This window comes from Xiphophorus couchianus, chromosome 17, assembly GCF_001444195.1.
Source record: "Xiphophorus couchianus chromosome 17, X_couchianus-1.0, whole genome shotgun sequence".
Lineage (NCBI taxonomy): Eukaryota > Metazoa > Chordata > Actinopteri > Cyprinodontiformes > Poeciliidae > Xiphophorus > Xiphophorus couchianus.
In genome coordinates, this window is record NC_040244.1 from 8,845,013 (window position 1) to 8,872,298 (window position 27,286).

Consider the following 27,286-nt stretch of genomic DNA (forward strand, 5'->3'; position numbering starts at 1 on the left):
GTGTTTTGATAAATTTATCTGACTTATTTAATTTATTTTTAAAAACCATGAATTATCTTGACTGGTGCGAAAAAATACATTTGTTTGTGCCATAATGAAACACAAAGTCTCAGAAATTAATTGTTTTATTTCTGAATATTTTACTACATTTTACAGGATTTTGAAGTTGAAATCAGTGAGAAAATTATACTTCATACTACTAAAAGCTATTTGCTCACACTTTAAAATGTAAAAATAAACTTCAGAGTAGAATCAGGAGGCACAAGATGCAAGCGGAAATGCTGTCAAAAACTTTTATTTTGAAGGCACAACTTCCGGTATCACTCTGTAATCGTTAGCTTGACTTCGTTTTACCTTTCTGAAAGCTAAACTTTGGGATAATTCAATGGGAAGGTGAAGGCGAAGCATGCCGCTGTAGTGAAAGGTCAATAAAGACTCTTTTTGGGATCTTAATACTCTTGAGGTTAAATGATACAGCCGGAAACTATTTATACACCGGAAGCGGTAAGTTGAGCAAAGTTTCATTGAAGTTTTGTTCCGTTTTCTGGCAGAATCCAAGATTAACGGGCTTTTGGTTCTGGCGTCGCTGGACTGCTGGCTTAATTTAATTAACGACTCCAGCTGCAGCTTCTTTGTGTAATTTATAAGCCGTCACCCCCCAGCTCTGCAAATTAATTGTTTGATTTATGTAAAGTATATATATAAAAGGTTTTGGGGTCTTTTTAACAAATCTTAGTAGAACGTTTGGTTACTTGAATCATAGTATCAGCACAACATTTTAATAAAATATATATATTTTTAAATATCTTACTAAACTAACCTGGGCCATGTGAGCACAACTATGTATATTTTCCTAGTGTTAGCTGAATCTTTTTTTATTTTAAACTTTGTAGTAGGTGGAACTCAATACATTATAATAGTTTAAAACAACTAAAGGAATACTAAGATAATATGACAATTAAGTATAAGTATTAAAATAAATAATTATAAAAGTATCAATAAATTTAATTAAAAATAATTTTTATATATATTCCAACTCAATTGAAATTTGTCCCAGGTTTTTGTCATCACCAAATTGAATGCAAAAAAAAACAATCAGGCATTATTGGGGGGCATCAGAACTTCTGAGGACCCCATGACCTCTTTCTCTTCCTTTGCTAAGCAGCTCTAGTTAGCTAATGTTATTCTTTAGTTTTTTTTTCTGTTTTATTCCAAAGTTGTTCGTCACAACCATAACTGACAATTTACAAAGTTTTTGTTAAATAAATGCTTGATTTTAGTAAACTGTAGAGATTTCACTGACCTGATGAGCTACAATATGGCCTCCTTATGAATAACATCATAAATTGAGGTAGTTTGGCATTTTGTCAACTCCGTCAGAGATTTTAGATGAAAGTGTGAGTCTTTCAGTGATAGTGTTGACAAATCTCACTTAAGTGTGCAGTTAATTCATTTTAATGTCTTTTACATAAATGGCATTACTTCACATGTATAAAGTATTTCTTTTTACTCACTAGTTTGTCACCACCTTCAGTTCTGTCAACTCCATCAGATGGACTTTATGTTGTTTTAAATATTTCTTTTGTTTCTTGAGAAGCATTTGTCTGTAAAAATATCACTAATAGGGTCATTAAATAATTTTATATTTATTTTTATCAGATGGTGTTGACAAAGTTCTGGGTCAGGTCCATTAAAAATGTAATTTTCAAAAAATGTTGCAACTGGGAGCCTGCACCTTAGCATCTTTATATTTCCAAAACATTATTTATCATATTTGAATACATAAGCTTGAGGAATAATTAAATTTTTTAATTTAAACTCATTTTGTCCCACTTCTCAAGAATCACTGGTATGTGAATTACTGAAAATGTTAAATCTACTATCCATAGGCTATGAATGTTTTTTGTTTTTACACTTATTGTTTTCACATGCCCTTTAAGTAGCTGTGAAATATTGAGTTTAAATTATATCAATTTCTTTAAGACATTTTGGAATATTTAGTTTTGTAGCTGCAGATTAAAGTATGAACTTTAATGTAATTTATTAAAAAGCATTTTTTATGAAATGTGGGGGGAAAGGACAGAAGAATAGAGTGTTTTATTCTTAGACCTTAAGTAACTCATTAGGAGGAGATGGGCTATTTAATAAGGTCAGATGATGCAGATTTAAACTTTTCCAGATAATATTTGCTCATTAATATCTTGTTCCAGTAGTAAACAAAGGAGCTTTACACCAATTTAATATAACAAAACTAGAAGTGCAGCATAATTTTATGCTTTTTGTTATAAATACTTTTGCCCTTTACAGCTATTATTTGTTTTTGTTACAGTTTAATGTTTCAGTTCAGTAAATGATCTGATTTATATAAAAAGTGGTCAGGAAATAAATTAAATGGAACCTGTCTGTAAAGTAGGGCCACACAATATGAGTAAAATCTAAGAAATAATTACATTTAACTTGTTGTTCGTAATTGTGATTTTGAACATATTTATATTGTGATGACAATTTTTGATTAAATATTTTATTCAGCTTAAACATATGAGGGTAACGATCTCAATGAGTTAAGCTGCTGGTTAAGTCATTGCTTATTAATCTACTGGTTGAACTTTCTTTTTTTATTCCAGGCTGATAAATGGAAAACACTAAGATCAGTCAGTTGACATGTTGGCAGATCTATATGCATATATTTAAAGAAGCAATGTAGTTATCTAAAATAAACAAAACAATCTACTGAAGTCAACTTGAGGCCTTAAAGACCAAGAATAGATTTAAAGAAAACTTAATATTTAATATTTACATAGAAGGATCTGCAGTAACGCTCCTTTGTGCACCTGGGATGCAGCAGTGTGTCACTAAAGGAGCTCTGCAGTTCAGGAACAGCTTCAGGCATGAGGGGACATTGACTAAAAGGGATTTTTTGTAGCTACAAAATTGCTTGGATGCTGTTTAATTTTTCACACACTAGGCATTTAAAATATGAAGGTAGACAGAAAAATATGTTTTAATCACAACTGAAACAGTTGAAATATTGAATGATAAAAATCACTCCTTTTCCTACCTGCCTGGCATTACGGGTTTCCCTCCTGAAAAACACACTTTCCACCCTCTGAATATTAACACATCTGTCCATTGAATGTGTTTGAAAATAATTCATGCAAGTTAATGTTTTTACTTCAGTTTTTGTCCAAATCAGAACTTTTACATTTCCATTGATTTTGTGCTATTTTTGCATAATAGCAGTCTCTGTTTGATAAAGAAAAACCAAAATATAGAATATGAAGTCTTGATTATTCATAAGCTGTGTTAATAGGTGTTGTTTCTTTGCAATCATGCCAGGAAATACAGCAGAGGGACATGTTTAGACTCCTACATTATCTCTGCTGTCTACTACCAGGTAATTTGTAATTTCATGAAGAATAAAGCCGATTGAAAATATTTAGGTAAGACCTTATGTGATGCCTAATTTAAAATAGGTTCTAATATTTTCATTTAACTGGACACCAGTTTGGACCAACACAATGTACATGTGAGTTTTAAACTGTGATGTAATGTTTTTAACATTGACTCAAACTGTTAACCTTTAGCATTAACTTTGGAACAAATATTAGTTATTAAAACTTAAAAAGTGACAAAAGGATCTTGTTGAATCCCAGAGTCTCCAACAAGTAAAGTATTTATAACAATCTCAACTTGTTTTTGAATACGCTCCTTTCCTGAGCTTTTTAGCATTTGTTATTATTTGTATGGATAAAGTACAAATAGGTGTATGAATCATTTGTTGCACTTGTATTCTTGGAGTTGACATAACATTTACATAGAATGACTAAATCTTATCTTAAAACAATGTAGAGTTTGTGAGGTCAAACCTCTGTTTTATAAATATGAGTTAAATAAAAACCTCCCAGTGAGAATCAGCAGGACCTACTGGCAGCGCCATGCGTACCTCTGCTCTCTTGGCTTCCACAGAACTGAAATCATAACAAAGGATTTTGTGTCCCTCAGTCTTTGCAGCCATATTTGTACTCTGAGTTTACTCACCCAACTAATGGCTGAGTCTTCCAAAATGTTATACAGATATTTTCTAACCTTTTCAGTTGGGTGGCTGAAGGTTGCATAATGACTAAACAAAAGAGTCATTTATTTCACTCTAATAGAAAGACAAAATTAGGATTTTGTTATCAGAATACTGATAGATTTGTAGCTTCCTGTCCTTATGTGTTGAAGTCACGCGTCCAAAAATTGCCTGGGCCTTTCTGTCTCTGGAACCTTTTATCCTTTCTGCATTCCTTGCATTTTTGCTGTGGCGTCTTTTGGAAGAAGCAAGCTGTCACTTTCAGATTTATAGGGATGTTTACATACTTTTAAAATTACATTAAGATATTAGCTTAATCTAAAACATTTGCTTCAAATCATCATGGCAACAAGAATATTTTCTTTCCATGAGAGCTGTGTATAGTCCTCTCTAAATTGAGCTCAGTTGATGCTTCAGTGTCTGAGCTGGTGTGACAAATGTAATGTATATTGTCTGTTTAGCTGTTAGCTTCAGGATTACAGGAAAATGGAAGTTTCTGAGAAGGAAGACATTTCTCCACAATGTACCAGGAAGCGCTTCCTGTCACCAGTCTGTCAAGGTCTTCCTGAACTTTGGGATGTCTCTCTTTTAGTTCTGGTCTATTTTTGCATAAATAGTTTATTTCAGCATTATTTTATCTTTAAAGCAACAACTTTGAGATTATGCCATAAGCCACCATATCTGTTGGCTTCTTCTTGATAACAAAAGGAAAGATCTGCAGTTTTTCTTGGCTAGCTGGGAAGTCTTACTCATTTCCTCCAGCTCTTTTTTTTCACTCTTCCAGTGTGATTTGTGTCTCTGTAGTTGGGGCCTCGTGGAAAATCTGCAATAACTTGGGATCAGTGTTACCATGCTACCATGTGAGTCTGGGAAAGACAAAGGCTTGTTTGTGTGGCGCGTCAGTGTGGCCACCGCCACTGCAGAGAAATAAAGCAGCCGTTTAAAGTCTAGCTGACGTTTCTGTCAAACAATCTGACCTCACTGCAGCTCAGACTAAAAGTCCAGAACATATCTCATGGGGGAGGGTAAACAAAAGAGGAGTGTTTGATGGAAGCTTGGCTTTAAAGTGGGGGCCAAAATACAAAAGTTAATTTCATGTCTGCATCATTACTTCTATATATGTATCTTTAAAAATTCTCCAAAGATTAAATAATCGTTGGCGTCGTGGGGTCTTGGGGTGTTTGCCCAGGACACCAAACAGGCTAGGACCGCCTCTAGACAAGAGGCTCATACTATTTCAGCAAAATTCACACCATATCTATGTAGTCCAAACATTACCATCATTTTCCCACATCTAATCTGGTAATGTATAATCTGGATTTTATTGTGCACTCCAGATTTAGTTAATTTTTTCAGAAATCTTCAATCAGTTAGTTCTAAACCAAAACAACTGGTCGGATGAACTCTTCATTTGGAATGTGTGGAAATTAGAAACAAAATAATGCCATCCCTGGATGAAATCAACACAAAAAGACTTAATTTATTCAAATTTTTACATTTCTGTTCCTGATTTTTTTTTTCCACACCTGTCAAGACTTGTTCAGGCAAATGAAGTAAAAATCCCTACTTCTACAGATTCCTTAGGCATATTGTATGGAAGAACCCTGTAAAAACCATTTATAGCAAAACAATTAGGCCCAAAAAATGCAAGTTGTTTCTGCCAAATTCAGACAGTAAGCCTCGGATGGTTTAGCCAAACTCAAAAACTGCATTTCAAAATGGATGCTAAGCAGGAGTCAGGTGATTTGTAGTTGTGTATAAATCTAAAGAAAAATGTTTAAAGTTGACAGGAAATTTGAAAATATCACTTATAATCATGTTATTGAAAGATTGGAATATTAGCACCTGAACACCAACCATAAAGTCTTTAAAAAATGCAAACATTTGGAAAAGACATAAATAAATAAGCAATGCTTAGCCTGGTGGGGGCACAAGGAAAGCCTGGTGACATTGGAGGAAACACTGATGTTGTATTACGTACCTTTGAAATAGAGGTTATTACTCATTACCCCAATTATCTTTCCTATAAAACAAGGAAAACTACATGTACACCAAATAAGGAGAGCAGGAGTCTTAACCAACCAGTGTTTTGAATGGAGCCTAAATGTAAAGTCAGTTGTGTAAATGCTGCCTCCATTTAGAGTGTGTTTGCATCAACCTGAACCAGACTGTGATTGATATGATTCTATGATCTCATTTTCTGATTTAGATGTAGGTTAATCTTATAAATGCCAGCTCAAAGCTTTAGTTTATGTCTATAGATCGTGTGTGTGTGTGTGTGGATTTAGTCGCTGCGTCTGTTTTAAACATCTTTGATAGAGGAGTGTAAGCACTGTCTGGAACAAACTGCTTTCACCCAGCATGGTTTCACCATCACTATATGCAACTGGAAACACACATTGTCATAGAGTCCTTAAAATGTTGAATTCATTCTTATGTTAATGAATAATGCAATGCCTTTGGATCTAGATGCATTATTTTTCCTAGAAATTATACTGCTTCCCCTTCAGTGAGCCAGTTTGGTTAAGAGTTGCACATCTGCAGCACAGCTGGAAGTAGGCTGCAGATGGAAGGAGGCTTGTGAGACTGGGAGATCAACGTAATCCTATCCTCGTATTTATTTTTTAGGATGTCTACTCCTTCCTCCCTCTATATGCTTCTCAGTCCAGCTGCTTGATATTTAAACCAAAACTCTGCAAGAGAGACTCTAGTTTAACGTAGAAGGAAAGTGATAAGATCAATAATGTTTGGTTGTTTTTGGCTGCAGATCAAGATTTTTTGTATTTTCAATTATGTTTAATTTGTTTTAGCCACATTCTTTAAGAACATTTTTAAAGTGATCCAAAAGTTTGGAACCTTCCTAATTCACATAAAATGTCCGTGGTTGGAGGTTCACTCCATTTTTTTAAAAACCTGATTTTTGTTAATCTGGTCCTGGATCTCTGTGACTGTCAGGTTTAAACAAGTTTGTTCCTTCATTCAGTTACGCTCAGATGTTTATGCTGTTCTCATCAGGGCAGAATACACTTTGGGTTCCTTTGAGGCGGATTTAACAGGAGCAGGATGCTCGAGGGTGTGTGTGTGTGTGTGTGTGTGTGTTACAGTCAAAACAAGCTGAACAACAATAGAGGCCTGATGTCACTGATAAATAAGGATGTTTCAGGCTCTGGTTACAGAAAAAATACCTGCTAAAGGAGCAGTTCTGGTCTGAAAGCTAACTTCATCTGTGTTGATAATAAATGTACACATTTCCAGTGTGGTTTTTTTTTTTTGGATCATTGGAAATGTTTTGAAATGTGGAAGGTCAAAAATGTCAGCAGGGATTTTGGTACCAGGCGTTAATGGAGACTAACCTGCTCAGGAATGTGAGTGGGTGTAGCGCTCAGCCTCCACTCACCGTGGGCGTCTGGACTCTGTCATCAATCACAGTCCCCCCCATCCAGACCCTTGTTTGGATAGCTTGAGTGGTGGGATCTCATCTATGGGCTTTTCTCTTAGTTTCGGGTCAGAAAATCACAAATTTATTGTGATTGATGCAAATACAAACGAAAGTAATTAGGAATGAAATTCTGTCTAATTTTGCTACAGATTTAATCATTTGATTTGGGTGCATTTAATTTTGTAGGGAGATAAATGTACACATGTAATTGCTGAAAAACTGTTCTCGTAATTATTGATCAGTTTTAGGGCTGTCAATATGTGGAAAACATGCTTTCACCCAGTAGATGGTGTCCGATGGTTGCTATGGAGACTTAATGATCCCAACAGGCCACCAGTTTCTGTATATTTGCTCTTTCTTTTTTTGTGGTGGCTGGATAAACTTGGGTTCTTTTCCAGCCTTGTATTTCACAATTCCAGTCATTCCAAAGTTTGTAATTATTGATCTGACAGTAAATGTTGACAGGTTTAGATGTGTATTGTCCTAATTGAATGGAATGTTTTCTTGTTTATCCCATTTTAAAGAGTGGCCAAAAGAAATCTGCTTTTGTGTCATGTGATCCTTATAACCCAGGGGGGAAATGAGGTCTAATCAAGTTTAATAGTTAAATAGACTTCACCAGAAAGTCTCAGATTTTCAGCTAAAATCTTATTTTCTGTAAAAATTACATCACGTGTCATGTTTTCATTCATTTAGCAAAAGTTATGTAAACAAGCTTCTTCTCTGTGTCAGGCTATTGTCATAATGGTGCCAAAAGATGCTATTATCTTATTTAAAACTGTTCTTTTTTTTTTTTTTTTTGCCAAGACAAGCTATTGGTTCCTTCCTTTTGCCTAGGAGTCTTTGTGTCACACTTTATTTATACCCTAAGGGAACACAAAGTCATGTAAATTTGATTAAAGGTTCCTAGACACTAATCAACGGACGTTGGAAATTGGAACAGCTCTTAAATTATTTTATGGGAACCGTAACCGTCACCACTAGCTGTGATGACAATGTGGGGCGTTTCTTCGCCCTCACATGGGGTCCCAGTAGTGGTTGAGGGGCTAAACGTGGGAACTTTATGCTACAGAGACGGCTGCTTATTGGATTTCAGTTTTTCAGGATATTATCCTGGAATTACTTCCATGTGGGCTATTAAGAGTCTGTCTGTAAAATGCTAAAGGGGATTTCTCATGAAACTCATAAAAGCATTTTCTTTTTCTGAAGACAACCCTGACTTTGCCTTGGAGCTGATTAAATTTTATCTTTACTGATCTGTTCACCATGTTGAATCAGCGCAACAGGATATTTTATTTTCAGTATTCATGTATTATTAGACTGTAGGTTTCTCTCAACAGCTAAATACATAAAGCTCCTGCCTTGAGAATGAATGATTCCCATTAAACTACGGAAATACTTCAGTAAGATGTCCATCTGTGAGACTCCTTAACCTGAACTCCTCAGGGCATCGTTAAAGTTAAATAGAAAAGCAAGTTGTTTTCTGTTATTGCTCAGTAATTCGTTTGCTGTGGATGCTGCAAATCTAAATCAACGTGAACAGCATTTTGAAAGAGATTCCTGCCTTTTTTCTTTGCCTGTGTGCTTAAAGGAAGCCTTAAAAGTTTATATATTGAGGTCATTGGTTTAATTACACTCCTAATGCTCATTTGGTATCCTGAGGGTTCTGACCCGGTGACCCCAGAGATGGAGGAAATGAAGCAGAGCTGCTGTTCCAGCCCCCTTCCTCCTTCCTGTTGCGTCCTGGCGCAGTGCGTACTTCACACCGTCTCCATTTCTGCAAATCACATTTTGCTGGAAGTGATGAGTGACTCACTTTAGCTACAGAAAGACATGTGATGCGTGTTGAGCAGTCATGGGGATGCTGTCCAGCTTTGTTATGGAGGTTTGAGATGCCGATCATGCCAACGCTGTAAGACTGGAGACCCCTGGGAGAATAGTACTTTTATTCCTGATAGCAGCACCGGAAACGCAACCTGCTGGGTAATAAATCCTGGAGTGGAGATCACTTTGTTTTTGTCTCTGAGGCTGAAAGGACTGCAGAGTTAATTTGATGCAGTTTTGGAGAAGAATGAAACCCTGTACCAAACTGACGTACAATTCCTGATAATGCAATTTCTCTTTTTATTTAATGTAAATTTAAAAGAGAATACATCTAATCATTACAAATCAACATAACGGACTTGTTTCTCATTATCAGCTCAGCAAAATTGTTAGATTTTCTCATGGATTTGCTTCATGCTGCAGTTAAGATTACAGTTTTGAGGACTTCATGTGAGTAATTTGCTCATTATTCTCCCCCCGCTCGACGGAAGTGGCTCGTCTTTCCTGTTTTTCCTCGCGTAGCGGCTCAAAACATCCTTCTGAACGAGTTCCAGTCTGTATTCTCACAGTGTTGCTGAGGCCTGACATGGTATAGCGGAGCGTTCTCATTATTGCACGCCGATTACTGATATACAGGACTGCAGATTTGTGGTTGTTGTTTAGCAGAGATCTGTAGAAACTGTAATTGCTGCTGTGGGTTTTGGTTTTAATTAAGAACAGCTGGGTAAGTGCCTCTTAGTGTCATTTGTCAAGTGTTTTTCTGTTAATTTGGATGATTATGGCTGATAGTTAATAAAAACTCAAAATTCAGTTTCGCAGAAAATAACACAAAAATCCCATCATCCTCTTTACTTTACTTGTTGCTGGTGCAGGAGTGGCTTAACATGGCAAAATGTGACACTTTTAGCCCAAGTGCTGAACACATTTTTTTCTTCCCCTTAATTTTTCATAAATATTCCTGCACATAACACTCTAAACAGTCAGCGTTTTCATCAGTGAGCTTTTAAAAGCTTAACTCCCTTGAGGAGGATTGCAGTGACTCTCTACTAGACAGTCCTTCCCTATGATTGTGCATGGCTACAACATAAAAAATAATTTTTATATTGGGCTAATGTAATATTTATGTGTTTAGATAAGTTGAACTATGGGTTTTCATTACTTGAAAGCTTTATGTATCAAAAATAAACCTATATATTGCTTGAAATATACCACTGGGTGTAATGAAGCTAAGTTTTAATTTATAAAACATTTACTGAAGAACTTTTTCATATTTTTGATTTATTGTAGTTCACCTGTTATTGTTTGGCCCTACTTAGCTGCTACTTAGTTGTATGAATTGGATAAAGTTATTTATTCAACAAGAGGAACGTTTAACTTTTTGTAAAGCAAATCTGACTTGACGCTGCAGGGCAGCCAGACCCGCCCTACTGTTTGCTGAAGTTTCCAGAAGATGAACTCTCACAATACTTTTCCTTTTATTCTTAGATTTATTATCAGGTCACATCTGCTAATAAAGCTAAAAATTGCATTTGTGCAATTTTAGCTGTTTAGTAGCTGTTTTGAAGCTGAACTTAAATCTTCCCCTCTTTTTCAGATTTGTTGAACAGAAGATGATGTCAGACGCTAGTGAGATGTTGGCAGCGGCCCTGGAGCAGATGGATGGGATCATTGCAGGTAACCCCTCTAAACCCGAGCTTTTATATAAGTGGGCAGAACGTGCTATGGGTCTGCTCCCATCTGGAAGACGTTAAACTGCAGGCTGCAAAAGCCACTCTCGTTAACTGTAACTCGTTGTCCTCCTACTTCTCCTACGTTTGCTTTAATAATGAGTTTGTGAAAATGGAGGCGTTTTGAATTCGTCTGAAACTGCCTCTGGATCCCCGCATCACTGCATGAGAGAGATTACAGGAAGTTTCCGTCGTCCCTGCATTGGTGGAAGCTGATGACTATTCAGGCTCTGAGTTTGGAATATGAACTTTTGGCTCTTGCTCGGTTTACTTCCACTGCTGCAGATGAGCGGACCAGCCTACAGATTTACAGTCCCCACTTTTCCGCTGATGTGTGTAATTATAGCGCTGACCTTTACAATGGGAGCGCGACGGCTGATCACATGACACCCACTGGTCTCTCCCGTTTCCGCAGAAACCGTAGCCATCATCGAGCCTCACCTCCTCGCTGCTGTGATTGTCTGAATATTTTAGTATTCATTTGTTTATTCGGCTCCCTCATTGTTAATCTGGGAGAGCTTGATTACAGCTGACATTTAAGACGGATGGCATGGAGCCGACAGAGATGCATGATGGGAACATTGTGTGTTGTGGTAAAGTCATAAGGCTGATGCATATGAAGCAGACAGAATTAGAAAGAATGCAGAAATGGAGAAGATTGATTATTTGCTTTACACTGTTTGATGGATTCTGAAGTAAGAATATAATGAACAATAATTATGAAGCTTAATCTGTAATTTGAGTTGCTCAATTAGGAAAAGGATGATGTCAAAATAAAACAATAAGTCAATCACATGATAAATTTAAATTTAATAATTTCCATTTTTGTTTATACAGATATTATTATTCATTTGATTTATTTCTGTTTTATTTATTTTGGATATTTAAAATATCTTCCGATTACAGTGTTAAATGTTCATTAGAATTTAAAGATTATTGATCTTTGATAATGGGTTCTTGCATTATTATTATGCCACTATTCCCTTTATATTACTTGAAAATGGTCTCAAGCAACAATATTATCGTTTATCGCAATAATGTCTGTAGGTAAAGCTTTTTTTTTTCCCTGTTTCACCAAAGACTTGATGCACTGTAGTGGAAACATTTCTAGGAATTTCCTCTAATGGTTAAAATGAAGATAAAATAATCATAAAATGCAAATGGATTACATTCTGATTGATGGTTGAAACGTCACAAAGTGAAAAGAAATTTAAGGTAATGGATACTATGTTACTGTAAGCAGTACAGGATCATATCCTATGTGGAGATATGCTGTCATATATTTGCAAAAGCAAACAAAAAATGTATCGTACCTTAAAGAAAACTGATAGCGAGGGTCAGAACTAAAAAAAAAAATATTAAACTGATTCGTTTGAATTAGCTTTAACCCCTAGATAGTAATGTTTTCAAATAACATCATTTTCCTGGTCAATTAGTTCCAAATGAAGGCATTGATCATCTTAGCATTGAATCTCCTTTTATGTAAATTGGAAATGCACTGAGTCTGGAGCTATATTGTTTTAGTAAAGTTCAAGCCTTTATCTGCATTTGCCATCATTTAAATCCAGTTTTAGTCAGAGAGCTCTCTAAAGGAAACCATTCAGATTAATAGGGACACAACAAAGCTTGTTTACTTCATCATGTGACTTGGGTTTAATGGACATGAGGCTGTTCTCCACTTTGTTACCTTATAAAATGGGCACATTTTGGAAACAGAAGTAAAAACCCAGTTGCATAAAAAGCTTTATTTCTTTATCATCTGCTCTCTCCTCCCACAGATTAACATTAAAATTGTTCTCAGTCATAAATCTTTCTGAAAAGTTAGAGTGCAGCTTTAATGCGTCTGGGAACACATTTGATTCTCATTTAGGGTTTTCACCCCGATTTCAATTACTTCTAGTTCTGTCATCGCTTTGACTTTTTTTTTCTCTGACTCATCAGAAATAAATTTAGCCTGCCTCTTAACTCTTCTGTCTGCTCCCGAAGGCTCCAAGGCCATTGATTACTCCAACGGGCTGTTTGACTGCCAGTCGCCCACGTCTCCCTTCCTGGGCGGCTTCCGCGTGCTTCACCTGCTGGAGGACCTCAGAGCCGCACTGGAGCTGATGGACAACGAGGAGCGGGACAACCTGCGCTGTCAGATCCCAGATTCCACCGCAGAGGGGCTGGTAGAGTGGCTGCACGGACGGACAGTAAGAGAAGGAGAGGGATTTTTACGACCTGGAGGCTTCCTAAGCTGTAATTAATGTCTGTGTTTAAACCACTGGAGCCACTTCATTCCCGCAGCTTTAATGACTCAGTGAAAGATGGAGTGATTTCAGCCGCTATCGTCACAGACCCAACTGGTTCTGATATAACACAGAGGAGAAGAGATGAATAATGTCTTACAGAGACTGTAGCGTTCTGATTCAACATGGAAATGTATTAATTTAAAGTAAATTTTCAGACCCAGTTAAGTATGAAGAAAAAAGTGTAGAAAAATTTGCATCGGCACACAGCAGTGGCCAAAACTCAATATATGAATTAAAATGATTTGAATCTTTAAAAATGTAGTCAAGCAAGAAAGAATTATGAAGCAGAATATACAGTACAGACCAAAGGTTTGGACACACAAGTGTGTCCAAACCTTTGGTCTGTACTGTATATAAATATTTCTTTTTCTGCAAGAGGAGGATGTTTGACATCATGACTTGACAATAAGTACAGTAATGTTTGTTAAGCGCTGAGCTGTGGAAACTGCTAGAGGCGTGCATCACGGCTTAATATCTCCATTATCTTCATTACTCACACTAATTTGTGCCACCAAACATGCAGAACAGGTGAAGTTGAGGCGTTTTCTCAGGTTTCTCTGATTATCAATAAAATAATAGGTTTGAGAACCAACTTTGTTTATTACCTGGACATGGCCAGTAGTTTCCACCTACTGGTTCATCCAGCCATTTGTTTGTCCTTTTCTACTTTTTCAAACTTTACTTCAAGGTTCCATATCTAAATCCTGATCTACTTTCATATTTCCACTCTGAAAATGGTCTGAAATATGATGGAGAACTTTGTAATAACTTTGAATTTTTGCCTGAAAACCAATTTGGAACTTTGATTGTTAATCAAACGTATTAAACAGCTGAAGAATTTGGTTCAATTTGGATTTGAGCCAAAACCCAGGAATCTTAATCATTTGCATCTTAATCTTTTAAGATTAATCTTAATCTTTTTTCCTGAAAAGATTAAGATGAGACCTCAGATTCATCATTGAGAGACTCGCCTTGGTGTACCAAAACATTTGGAGAATTTCCACAATGTAATTTACTGTCAGCTTTAATTGCATATTTAACTAAATTCCTGCATTTATGGCATCAATGGATTTTTTTCCTTTGTTTAGATAGCATACTGAATGATTCACAGTGGCCTGAAACATGCAATCAAAGAATCCTCAGAGGTTTTTTATTGGCCCAAATATTAGCAAGTCGTCCTATTTGCTGTAGGCTGAGATGAAGGCAGAATAAAATAAAGACAGTGCATTCATCTCAGCATAGGAAACTCACCATTGTGTTCATATGACTCCAGGTATCAGACCAGTACTGAGATTCTGTTTTTGTTTTCTTTTTTGTAAACTGAGATTTTAATTTCTGCATTTCAGGCCTTTTGTTGTGGCCAACAATGATCAAAATTAACAAATTTATGCTCTTTCTAAAATAATTATGCCCTAGATATTTTTTTCACTCATCCTATGGAATATGAATTTTGGCTTCCTTTTGACAAACTGTAGAAATGATGGCCTGTTCTGTTTCTTTCAGCCCAACGTCCACGGCTCTGGGGCCGTCTACCAAGAACGTCTTTCACGGGTGGAGAGTGACAAAGAGTGTCTTATTCTGCAGGTTTGTGAAGAACAAAAAACGTCCATTCATTGCAAAAACACAACAATTGCTAATAAATATCCAATTTGGTTTGATTATATAAATTTACTGTGTAGTTAGTTGAGCCAAGAAGGGCATTGTTTAAGTTTTCTGGTGGGAAAGGGGCAAAACTTTAGATATCTGTACAAATTTAGGCATGAAAGACTTAAAAAAGACAAAAACTGAACTATTATAGTGGTAATAATGGATATAATTTCAAGCTGCTATGCATGTAGTAATGGTATACTGGCTCAATATGAAAGTTACTGGAGAAAAATACGCTACCACAATTATTATATCTTTCATTTATTACATCATCTTTCCGTCATATTTGTTAATTTTTCTGCAAATATGAAAAAAAAGGTCCTATAGAGTTTTCATTCATACCATAAGGATTAGAAAGTCAGGTGTTTTTTTATTTATCTCTATAATGTAGAGTTTTCATTAGCCTAATCATAATGCAAATTTTAAAAAGAAACATTATTGTGGGTATCCAATTTCCCAGTCACATAAACTTGTAATTGTTTTATTCTTTGTTTTCACTGCAAAAACACCAAATCTTACCAAGTATCTTTAGTACTTAATATTGATGAAAAGTACCAGTTACTTTGGCAGTTACATTTATTATAACAAGACAATTTCCCCACGTTATAAGTGAAATGATCTGCCAATGGAACTAGAACTTTTTCATCAATATTAAGGAATTATTTACTTAAAACAAGCTCCTATATCTTGCTGAAAAGGTACTTGTAAGTTATTTTTTCTCATTTGAAGTGTATTAAGATATTTGCACTAAAAATGAGACTAAAAATACTTGATAAGATTGTGTGTTTTTGCAATGTTTTAGCAAATAAACAAGTTTTTTCTGTTTTCAGTAGTTTGCTGCTTTAGGATTTGCTAGAACTGCTTAAACGGTTCATTAGATTGCATATCTCTGTTTTAGGGTTCTTAATATTGGAATCAAGTCAGGTTAAGCTCGATCATTTAAAAATTTTAAACATCCTAATTAAAGTTGGCGTTCCTGCAGGTCAGTGTGTTGACAGACCAGGTGGAGGTGCAGGGAGAAAAGATCCGGGACTTGGATAAAAGTCTGGAGCTTCATCGGGAGAAGCTGAATGCTGCAGAGGAGCTGCTTCAGCAGGTGAGGCCGCTGCCGTCATTAAATGGAAAGACTGGAAATGAAAGCTGTTACTGTTTTAGAAAAGACTGTGCTACTTTACTGACCATCCGTGCTGATCCTCAGGAGCTGCTAAACCGGACGGCGTTGGAGACCCAGAAGCTAGAGCTGATGACCGAGGTGTCGAGTCTGAAGCTGAAGCTGGCCACTTTGGAGAGAGATCACAGGGGCAACGAAGTAAGACCCCCCCCCCCCCCCCCCCCCCCATCCGCTCTTTGAAAATGTACTTTTAGTGGCTGTGAAATGGAGCAGCTATCTTTTGAAGTTGCACCTGCACTATGAATCCTGGCGGCCGTCCAGTCCGTTCAGTCATTGTTTTTAGAGTCACAAAGGTCCGTCTCGCTCGGCTTGAGGACTCGGATCTGTCATGTGGTGTTGGTTGAACTTTTTTAGGGGGTCACAAAGGGGGCCCAAACTCCCTTCTTACTCGAGCAGCTGTTTCCTGACAGAATCTCCCCAACCCCATCCACCCACTCAGATTTCAGCTTTCCAGAGTAAAAGTAAGAGTTTCCATCGTGTCCTTTTACTGCCTGGGATAGAATGTGTGGTTTTTTTAAGACTCTAAAAGCACAAAGGACACATAAACCGTTATTCATCTATGAATGTTTATTTTTCTTTCTATCACCACTTTAAATTAAACTCCTACAGTCATCATGTTGAATTACCTGGCAGACACACGTTGCATAGAATGTGTGTTATTCTAATTGCATAGATTAGCTCGCTTATACCGTTGCCATAAAAAGGCAGATTTGTTCACATCAGCAACACAAACGAGAAAAAAGTGATCAAAAGTCAGACTAAAATCAAAATGTCTTAAACTTCAGTTGGTGAAACTTGTAAAAAATAGTTTTACAGATAGAAACTACTGATCAGGTTCAAACCCTGGGTGTACTGACGGACCTGAATATTCAGAGACAGATAAAGACAGTTTCAAAGTCAGCCTTTGTAAAGTTGTCTTTAATTAATAACTGGAACATAGATTAATTCTAGTCCAACCTTCACTTACTACTGTATTTTGCCACTCGAGTTGTTTTTTTTGTTTTTTTTTTTAATCATCACCACGGACCAATCAAAACTTGGCAATTTTGCTGCTGCTGGCGTGGGGAAGAACCGTCGGATAAGGTTTCTGCGTGTTGGTGTTCCCGCTAAAGCCTTTTTTTTTTTTTTTCCCGATTTTCCCTTTACGACAATCTTACAACGTCCTGCAGTGAGTGCTGTGTTATGTGGTGGTGTGTTGAATATGCCTGATCTAAAATCTGGCATATTCAACATTGTCTTGGCCCGATTATCGCAGCCTGTGGGGTTTTTACTGACTGGGAGCGACAACACAGCCTGTTGAATGTGACAGGTAGCCAATCAGAAAGCGCGGTGACGTAAGAATGGAGGGAATCCCAAACAGTTGACATGGCAACTGAGAGTCCGGTGGGCATCAGAGGTGATATGTGGAAATGTTTATTGCTATATGTAAAGGTAATTTTATATATGTTCATTATATGTGGTTATGTTTATTCAGTTAAAAATGTTAACTACAAACAAATACAACTCACCTCCAAATCACAGTGCAGCAAATAGAGCGGCTGCTCCCGCCATCTTTTATCAAACGCCTTTTCTTTTTGTTACGTCTTTTATCGTTTAAAATGAGACCAGAAACTATCACTGCTGCTTCTGCATCCGTGTTTTATTATTCTAAATTCACGTATGGTATGTTGGGGGTTTTACTGGATTTTCTTCTGGAATCGGGATGTTCGTGAGGGGAATCGGTTCTGTGGTGTGTTGCTCCGGCCGTGTGGCTGGACACACGACCCGATCGATCTCGTTGGACTTTTATCGGCTCGTGTCGTGTGTGGTCACAGAGGTTTGGAAATTGTCCCATCTGGGAGTGATGAGACAATGACACCCGAAGTGTTGCTTATGCTCAGGGTGCCTGGTCTCTATGTAGCGAAGCAGTTTGAAGGCTTCATTGCCTGATTAACATCCGGTCACCATATCATTCAGAGCTTGGAATGTGGGAATCACCTACCGGGATAAATCAATTCTCCTGTCTCTTCTCTGGGCCTTTTCCCTCGCAAACAAACTTTCCAAAGACATCTGATCTGATTTTTACTCATTTTGCTGCTTGGGCTCAATGTTGGCTCGCAAGACGTAACCGAGAGAATCCGGTTAAAGAATTTTCAAAATAAAAGATCCTCCAGACTCAAAAAATACATAAAACGGAAATATTTAATTATTTCTTGCGCGGACCAGTACTGGTCCGCGGACCGGGGGTTGGGGACCACTGATGTAAAGTATTTTGAACTACTGTATTGCTGAAATGTGCAAAACAAATAAAGTTTAACTGCTGTGCTAAAATCCATTCTAGTTAGAAATAAAACTGAAATTTGGCTTTTCTGCCAGGAAAAAGTTTCTGAATTCTGGTTTGAAAACTTAAGTCTCATGTCACTCCTTTGCACCTCTTTTTTATGTTTGTTTTATTGCTTGGTACTAAAATCAAGCTTCTCTAAATAGTATCTGCATGTGGTGCTTTGTGTCTGTTTATGAATAATTTCATCTTTATATTTCCTCCTTAGGGTTTGTACCAGGAAGTGACAGACCTGAGGTTCAGGCTGACGGACATGGAGAATGAAAGACTGCAGTGTGAGAAGAAACTAAAAGGAGCCAAAGTGAGTGTTTGTTTTTAACAACCATAACTTACTCCCATCTAATCATCTCTGCTTATTATTTTGTTCTTGAGCTCTAAACTTTGCTCCTGATTTTCATCTTTCATTTTGTTAATGTCTTTGTGCAACCTGCTTACCTTTTAAGCATCCAAAGTGGAACTCAAAGCGCTTCACTGGAGATGAGGTGAAGGTTTAATCTCCAGCCTGTTTCTTCTTTCTAAAAGCTCCTACTTCTCACCTGCTGAACACTGCTTTCCTGACTTTCATCACACTTTTGTAAGTGCCTCAATGAGTGCTGCTTGAGTTTTCTGAACATTAATCTTTTGGATAGAAGTAATTCTTTAGCACCTTCAATTTTCTGCATAAGCCCGCATAAGTTTGCACTGAATGCTGTCTGTATCACAAATTAAAATACTAACTTATCCACTTTTCATACGTGTGATTCTAACTCGGTTAATTGGTTAATTGATTTCTGGACAGTTTTTAAGATAAATGTATACAAGTTGAACATGTTGCTGTCCTGCCTCGGTCTCTCAGTCAGAAACAATAAAAAATGGAATATACCGCCTGGTTCATGTCTTTTCAGATGTGACTCTTTTTCAAGTTCCTGTTGCTGCAATTTGACTTATTTTGACCATAACTCTGTTCAGGAGGAGATGCAGGATCTGCAGAGGCAACTGGAGGAGCAAGACAATGAGCTGAGGAGGCTGAAGGGAGAGACCCACCACAAAATTGCAGGGGTAGAAAGAGGTGAGAAATGTTTTCACAACAATCTGAATTCCTTGTTTCTTATTTCTTGCCCTTTAACACTTGAAAAAAATAATAATTCTTACAGCCGCAGCATCCACAGAGTGTCATCTATTTTCTGTATTAATTACAGTTAAACTAATTTCATGTCTTGTTGTGAATTGGTCCTCATCTCATTTCAAACACATCTTTCTGTTTCTCCTTCCATCCTCAGCTGACTTTACCTTATCCCTGCAGTTTTTAACATGAAATCATCAAGCAAATTTGGTTTCTGTAGGTTTTTGTTAGGATTTCTCTGTCACTACTGCTTTGGAAAATATTTCTCAAGATTCATTTGAACACCAAAAAGATTTTTTGTATTCCCTGGAGTTGGTGAACATCTTTGTTTACATGTTGAACTGACGTAAAGTCCTGAAGGAATTCTCTGGTTGGCTCCTCCAGAATTTTGCGATTGTTTCTGAGATTTGTTTTTCTTTTTTGTGCAGTCAAAATCACTGATTTTGTGGGACTACTTTAGAAATATTTGCAAGGAATTTTACAATATGTTTTCCTCATTAAAACCCCTTCCAAATTATTGATACAGAGGCAGAAACATGACAGGGGCTATGTAGTAGAAAGAAGAAATACTGCCACCTGCAGGTGGGAGTTGGCACTTACTTAAACTCAATGTTTTTGACAAACAATTATCCATTAATGTGAAAAAATTCATGAGGAAGGGACTTCCTTGTTCAATAGCAGTTACATTTACCAGTTCATGGACCAGCTAAGAAATATTTGTCAACATTTGAGAAGGGAGATGTTTCCCAGTCCCTTTATTTATCTATGAATCCATCCAGTGATTTTAATTAAAGTTCAAAAATACTTTATTGATCCCAAAGGGAACAATAATGTTGTTGTAACTGATATTAGTTCAAATTCCTTAAGGAGTTATTGTAACGAATCTTGTAGCAGTTTGTATTTAAGGAAGCCTCTGACTGAAGACACTGGTTTCTGAAGACGGTCTCATGAAGAGGATTGTATATATATATATATATTTTCTTTTTTATGAAGAATCCTTCTTTTATTTATCCATCTGCTCATTTGTGTCATAACTAAATGGTGAACTTTGGGAGTTATACTTTAAAAAGTGGACCAGAAGAACTGGTTAGTCTGGAAACTCGAGACTGGAAAGATTTGACTGACTGGTCCAGGCTTTTAGCACCAACAAGCTGAAATAAGAACCCTGCTGCCCTGCAACTCGAGTCCCTGTTGACTTCATTATTTCTTTTTATTGGCTCCTTGAAAGCCACACGGAGTTGGAGCTTAACTTCCAGAACAAAACTTTGGTTTTGTCATCTTTCCAGATACAGAGATGGTGAAAATAAAGAGGGTGTTGGAGCTGCTGACGTCAGAGAACGATGAGAAGGTACAGAGCAGCATGTCAGCAGCTCAGCAGCTGCTCCAGCCTCCCAGATGTGTCATGACTTCAGCTTTTATTTTTGTCTGCAGGAGAGAAGGATTAAAGAGCTGGAGGAATCACTGACGAAGTGCAGGAGGGTACAGGAGCTGGTCAGAGGTGAGAGGATCGTTCACTCTGCAGATATTACTCATAAAGTGCAAATAACCCACCATGATGTTAGACCCAATCAGTAAAACTATATTTAACTGCAGAGATTTTTTCTTTGAGATTTTTAGAGCCTTAAAAGATGAAAGCTCTGAAAGGAGATTATAGCTTCTTTGTGGTTCAGTGCATGACTGTATGAACTGCTCTCTCACAGAGAAGCTGAAAGAAGACGACTACGCTGATATAACAGATGATCCCTTGCTTTCTCTGTCCATGGAGGTGGATCAGGTCACCCTGGAGCTTGAGGGGGAGGCAGGAAGGAGCTGCGATGAGGTAAACACAACTCTGTCCAAACAGATGACACAGGATGAACCCCAGACTGGAAACTTCCTTCAGAAAAGCTCCAATCTCGGCCTCCCACTCTGAAATGGTCTCTCTGAAGAGTTCAGAGCTTCTGTTATGAAGTAATCATGTTTTCTTCTGTTTTCTCAGTCCATACCATGCATAGCAGTGCTCTCTGAAATGAATGAACTGGACAGAGAACGACAGCTGCAAGCAGCGCAAAGGTAAAACTAATTTAAGACATAAATTGGCTGAACTTTACTGCTCCCTTCCTTATTATTATTATTAATTTGTCCTGTTTTCTTGTCCATTTGCTTTGGAACATTTTTGAGTCACTATGCTTTGGGACGTGTTAAGTTTCACAGCTTTAGTAGCGTTGGTTATTCACAACTTGAACATAATGTGCAAACGGAACCTAGCCTTACATTTCATCGAACGGGCAGCAGGGGGCGACTACTTTTCTGAAAATGTCTGTTACTTGACGAGTTGATGATCTTTTAATGCTTAGAAATGGTTATTAGACAATATTTATTATAATAAATATTAGAAATGTTTATTATAAGACAGTAGTTTCTGTTTTCCTTATAGACTAAGTTGACAAGAATTTAGATGAGTCAATTGATAAACAACCGTTTTGTTTTTAAATTAATACAAAAGCCATCTTTTTAAAAACATTTTTTAACTAGACCTCAGTTTTATTTTGGGTCAGTGTTCCACAGAAAATCCCAATACATTCAAGTTTTTAGTTGTTAAACAAGAAAATGTGTAAAATTGCAAGAGGAGTGAAAACTTTTGCAGTTTCCTCTTCTTTTCCCAACCTTGTGGTTTACGCTGCTGAAACACTATGAAGTCATTAGGTTGGGTTTGTACCAGCACCAAAAACCATGTGATTTTACTTGAACTGATTGTTTATATGAGCCCACTAGCAGAACCAGATGCTGATCGTTTGTCCTAATGAAATGTTTGCATCCTCAATCTGGTGATTTCTGTAATTTTCTGTTTAAAAAAAAGTCAGAAAATGAAACATCAAGGTCACCATCTTTAGATTTTCTCCACTGCACATAAACCTTAAAGAACTTACGAACAAAACTAGTTGAGGATAAAAGCAGTTTGTGTTTGTCTTATTCACCGTAGCTCAATTGTCCTTGTGGAAAGTAGAACTTGATCCATGATACTGCATTTTCCGTCTGTTCCCATTTGCTGGGTTCTCAGTAGATGTTTGAACAGCATGTTTATGTTGTTTCTGACTGTTTTAATTTTTTTTCAGCTCCTCAGATGATTCACATGGTGACAGTTCAGCTGTAACTGGCAGCACTGAGCAGGTAGAACCACCTGAACAGCACATAGTGCCATACATCTATAATTTATTTAAAGATACATTTTTTATTGAGCTTTGATTCTCCAGCTGTCCTGCAAGTACATCTGCTGCCATCTAATGGTTTTTTTTTAATTTCTTTTAGGTTAAGAACAAATCAGGAACTGCTTCCTCTTCTAAGGGGAACACAAGTGACGGAAATTTTGGCAGCAAGAAAGTTCGTGCTTCATTTGGCCGTGGCTTTTTTAAGCTGCGTGGCGGCAAACAGATGGCCAGCTCGCCCAACCTGGGTGAGCAGAACTTTTTTTTGTTTAATCACTTTTATGGTTTCTTAACTGAAACTGTACCTGGAGTACCACTGATTGCACATAGTGTCATTATTAATTAAGAACGATACCTAAAATAGATTCTGCAGTGACAATAGAGACATCATATTAGTTTTTTTTCTACATGACACCAAATCAGTTGAAGAAATCCCCAGTATTTTGCAAAAGTCGGAACAAAATGCATGTATTTGAATGTTATTTTGTGAGGTTAAATGAATCAAACTCTGATCTTGTGCACGTTGCTTTCTCTTTGACAGCTGAGACTGAACGTAAAGGCACAGATCACCTCGACCTCGCTGGTGTTCCTCCACAGAAACCCCACCATGCGGCTCCTCTTCCGTCGTCTCCAGAAACCAAGAAGAAGTCAAGCGGGTTCAGGAAATTCTTTGGCAGGTAAGGCATGGCGTATAGTGTGATCTTTGATTGGACTCAGATTTTGTATGTTTAAACATGCGTCGCTTGCAGATTAAAGAGAAGCCACTCCACCTCGTTTAACCTGGACGACGGAGCTGAGACGGAGTTCAGGAGGGGCGGAGTCAGAGCCACGGCCGGGCCTTCGCTCGGCTGGTCACGCGACTCAAAACACGTGTAAGTTGAGATTTGCAATAATTGCTTATACCAACTGTTTGATCTGAAGCAGTGATTAATCTGTCAGTATTTCATTTGATACATGTCTGCTTTCTGTTGGTATATCTTCTGTTCTTAATTCGTTTTACTTCACATGTACATTTAACACTCGGCTGTTAAATACCATAAATACAACAGTAAATTAATAACTCATGGAAATAACTTTCTTGATAAGGTCAAATTAGGTCTAAAATAAATCTAAAATAAATCAGAGAAGTCAAACCTAATTAAACCTATTAAATACTGTTTACAATTTGTGGAAAAATAAAAAACATTCTGTACTTTTATTGATGTCATTTAGTCAGCTTATACCAAACTAATGCTACATTAACACTGCAGGCTTTAATGCTCAACTCCAATTTCTTTGTGAAATCAGATTGTGTCCAAATATATGCAACTTGTATGTGAACTGCAAACAACCTGAAGGTGTGCCACATGTGCAGTAGAGGGCGCAGTAATGCCAAATGTAGCGAGCGCCATGAAGAAGAAGTGTCAGCAACTGCAGAAGTAAACATGGATACTAATAGTGGAGCGTATCTTCTGATTTTTAGAGTTGTTTCCGACCAGAGCCAGCACATTAACCATTTAATCCTCATTAATGTCCGCCATGGTTGTTGTTTTTCTTCCTGTTTGCACGAGTCAGGACACAGAATAGTGACGTTTGTCTAGCATGAATGACGTTCATTTCAGATGAAGGCAACCTGGCTGCACACAACCTAAGCGTTACAAACTCATTTTAGTTTATTTCTGACATCATGCTATACATGTCCAGCATAAAGAATAGCTACAAATATTAAGCCTGCTCTAATAGATTAAAGTAAAGTAATAGGGTGGTAAATAAAAAGACCCAAATGACATGAATCATTTATTATAGAATCGGAAATCATTTAACATCTAAAGACCTGTTTTTTCACTTTGTCCATTTATTTTTTAATTTTAATCATTGTCCCCATCTGCACCATTTTGTGTGAATGATGGTTTTGATTTATTTTGCTGATGATGGCTGGGTTTTCCTGCTGAAATGACTAAGAGTTGTGTGTCTGTGTTCAGGGCCGTTGATGTTCCTTTATCTCTGTGGAGGAAAGAGGATGTTTGTGCCTGGCTACAGGAGCAGGGCCTCGGCTTGTACTCGGTTCAGGGTCAGAACTGGATCAAATCGGGACAAACGTTACTGCAGGCCTCACAGCATGATCTGGAGAAGGTGGGAGTAGTTTCCTGCTCACAAATTACAACTTCGCTTGTTTAATAAGGTTTAGAATCACACTGTTGTAAGATTCATGTATTTTATTCATTTATTAAGAGATAAACAGGATGTGATTCACTTTAAGTGAAACTCTTCCTGTTTTCCCTGTTAGGAGTTGGGAATGAAGCTGCCTCTCCACAGGAAGAAGCTGCAGCTTGCCCTGCAGACTCTTGGCTTAGAGGGCGATGACCTTCAGGGCAAACTGGACCACAACTGGGTCACCAGTGAGTGACGGTGTTTCAGAGCAGACCTGCGGTCTCCAGCAGCGGGTTTAGTTTCTGCACTGATGTTTTCTTTTTCAGGATGGCTGGATGACATCGGCCTCCCACAGTACAAGAGCAACTTCGATGAAGCCCGAGTTGATGGACGCATGTTGCACTACATGACAGTGGTGAGCTGGGAGCTTTTTACAAGGTTCCCAACAAGTTTGGATAATAGAAAAATGTTTCTCTAGTACTCAAACTCCATTCTCTGCTTTAAAACACCTGAATTAAGTAGTTTGGTCATTTGTAGATTGTAAAGAAATAAAAGAATGAAGATGTTATGACTTTGCTGCTGTTTCTTCGTCCTTCGTAGGAAGACCTGCTGTCTCTGAAGGTCGGGAGTGTTCTTCATCACCTCAGCATCAAGAGAGCCATCCAGGTTCTGCGTCTCAACTCCTATGAACCCAACTGTCTTCGGCGCCGCCCTTCTGATGAGGTATTATGAAACCTGACATTTCTGCTCTGATTCACAGCTGATGCTTTCTAATATTTCATTTTGTTTGTGCAGAGCAACATCACGCCGGCTGAGATCTCTCGGTGGACCAACCACAGAGTGATGGAGTGGCTGCGCTCCGTGGATCTGGCAGAATACGCGCCCAACCTTAGAGGGAGTGGAGTTCATGGAGGACTGATGGTGAAAACCTTATGAGTGTTTTTAGTCAGGAACTTCCAGAATCGAATCGACTAACTGCTTTGTGTGTTTCGAAGGTGTTGGAGCCTCGATTCAACGTGGAAGCGCTCGCCCTCCTGCTCAACATTCCTCCCAGTAAAACCCTGCTGAGACGCCACCTGGCCACACACTTCCACCTGCTGGTCGGCTCAGAGGCGCAGCGCCTCAAACAGGAATGTCTGGAAAACCCAGATTACAGCGTCCTCACGGCAACTGCTAAGGTTAAGGTAATTAATCACTGCAAATCTGCTTCTGTGGTTTAATGTCTTTTTGGAAAAATTGCACTTGCAGCACTTCTGTTTGTTTCAGCCAAGACGTTCATCTTTTGGTGGTTTTGGCTCTCTGAGGAGGAAACGTCATGACGACGGAGAGGATTACATCTGTCCTATGAACGTGGAGATGCCGAAGAGCAGCAGCTTCCAGAGAAAAGTCTGTGTCTACGAAGAAACTCTGGACCACTTTGAGCAGGTAGAGGTGTTTCCACTGCAAGTCATTCTAGATTAGGTTTACTAAGTAAAATCTGAGCCACGTCTCCTTTTCCACGTAGATGGAGGATTCTGAAGGAACAGTCCGAGAGATTGGAGCATTTTCAGAGGGAATCAACAACCTGACGGTATGAGGCCTAGCTGATCTGCTAGTACGTTTCCATATTTACTGGAAATGTGAAATGTTACTTTCTGTTTGTGTTTCAGAGCATGCTGAAGGAGGATGAGCTGTTCCAGGTGATCTCAATTTGTTCCTCCGATGATAAAACAGAAGCTCTCAACTCCTCCTGAGAAGCAGGTTACATCTGACCAAAGTATTTAGTCTCCATACTGTGTTTATTGAGGTTTCTCACAATGCATGAAAATAGTTATTTTGTTTGCAGTAGAGGAGGCTGATTTGTTACAATAAATAATGTAGGTTCAGCAGCTTCCTGTGGAGTAGTTCTGAGCAGTCATTGTCTTACCTGCAATATAGAGTGAAGTTTTGAGAATCGGGAAAAAATTCAACTTGGAGAAATAATCCTTGTATTTCAGGAGTGAATTGTGACTGCTCATTGCTACTCCAAAGAAAAATTAAACATTTGTGCCACTGTAAGCTACATTGAAGTTAAAGGGATAGTACTGACTTTTTAAAAGTGAGCTTCTGTTAAACTCTAAGCAGTTGGATGAAGTAATTTTAAGACAGAACTTCTGTGTTAAAATGACTGCAGTGTCATGAGAAAGGCAAGATGCATCTGCTTAAAGTTTAACATACGTTCATTTACAAATCCTGCACTGTCCCTTTAAGCCAAAAACTGTGAAGCAGGAAGTCACTAAGTGAGCAACTTGTAACCAAAGAACTGTTTTTGAAAGCTAAATCTTTTAATTTGAATTGTTTTGGTAATAAAAGTGAAGACATAAATGTTTAAATTCTTTTTTCTGTTCTAGTAGGAGAAG

The 27,286-nt window shown here is 37.7% G+C and overlaps 1 protein-coding gene across 1 annotated transcript; it reads left to right on the forward strand.

Moving 5' to 3' along the window:
- The first annotated feature begins 359 nt into the window (after nucleotides 1–359).
- Nucleotides 360–27,251, forward strand: LOC114160977 (liprin-beta-1-like). The gene is made up of 25 exons (XM_028043954.1): nucleotides 360–504; nucleotides 10,930–11,009; nucleotides 13,049–13,254; nucleotides 14,857–14,937; nucleotides 15,983–16,096; nucleotides 16,199–16,309; nucleotides 18,700–18,792; nucleotides 19,440–19,539; nucleotides 20,880–20,941; nucleotides 21,025–21,091; nucleotides 21,294–21,412; nucleotides 21,572–21,645; nucleotides 22,689–22,743; nucleotides 22,882–23,026; nucleotides 23,320–23,455; nucleotides 23,528–23,650; nucleotides 24,740–24,890; nucleotides 25,045–25,156; nucleotides 25,235–25,323; nucleotides 25,509–25,631; nucleotides 25,704–25,829; nucleotides 25,904–26,092; nucleotides 26,175–26,333; nucleotides 26,413–26,478; nucleotides 26,558–27,251. Exons 2-25 carry the CDS (start codon nucleotides 10,946–10,948, stop codon nucleotides 26,639–26,641), a joined length of 2,649 nt encoding a protein of 882 aa, XP_027899755.1. The 5' UTR covers nucleotides 360–504; nucleotides 10,930–10,945; the 3' UTR covers nucleotides 26,642–27,251.
- The last annotated feature ends 35 nt before the right edge of the window (nucleotides 27,252–27,286 follow it).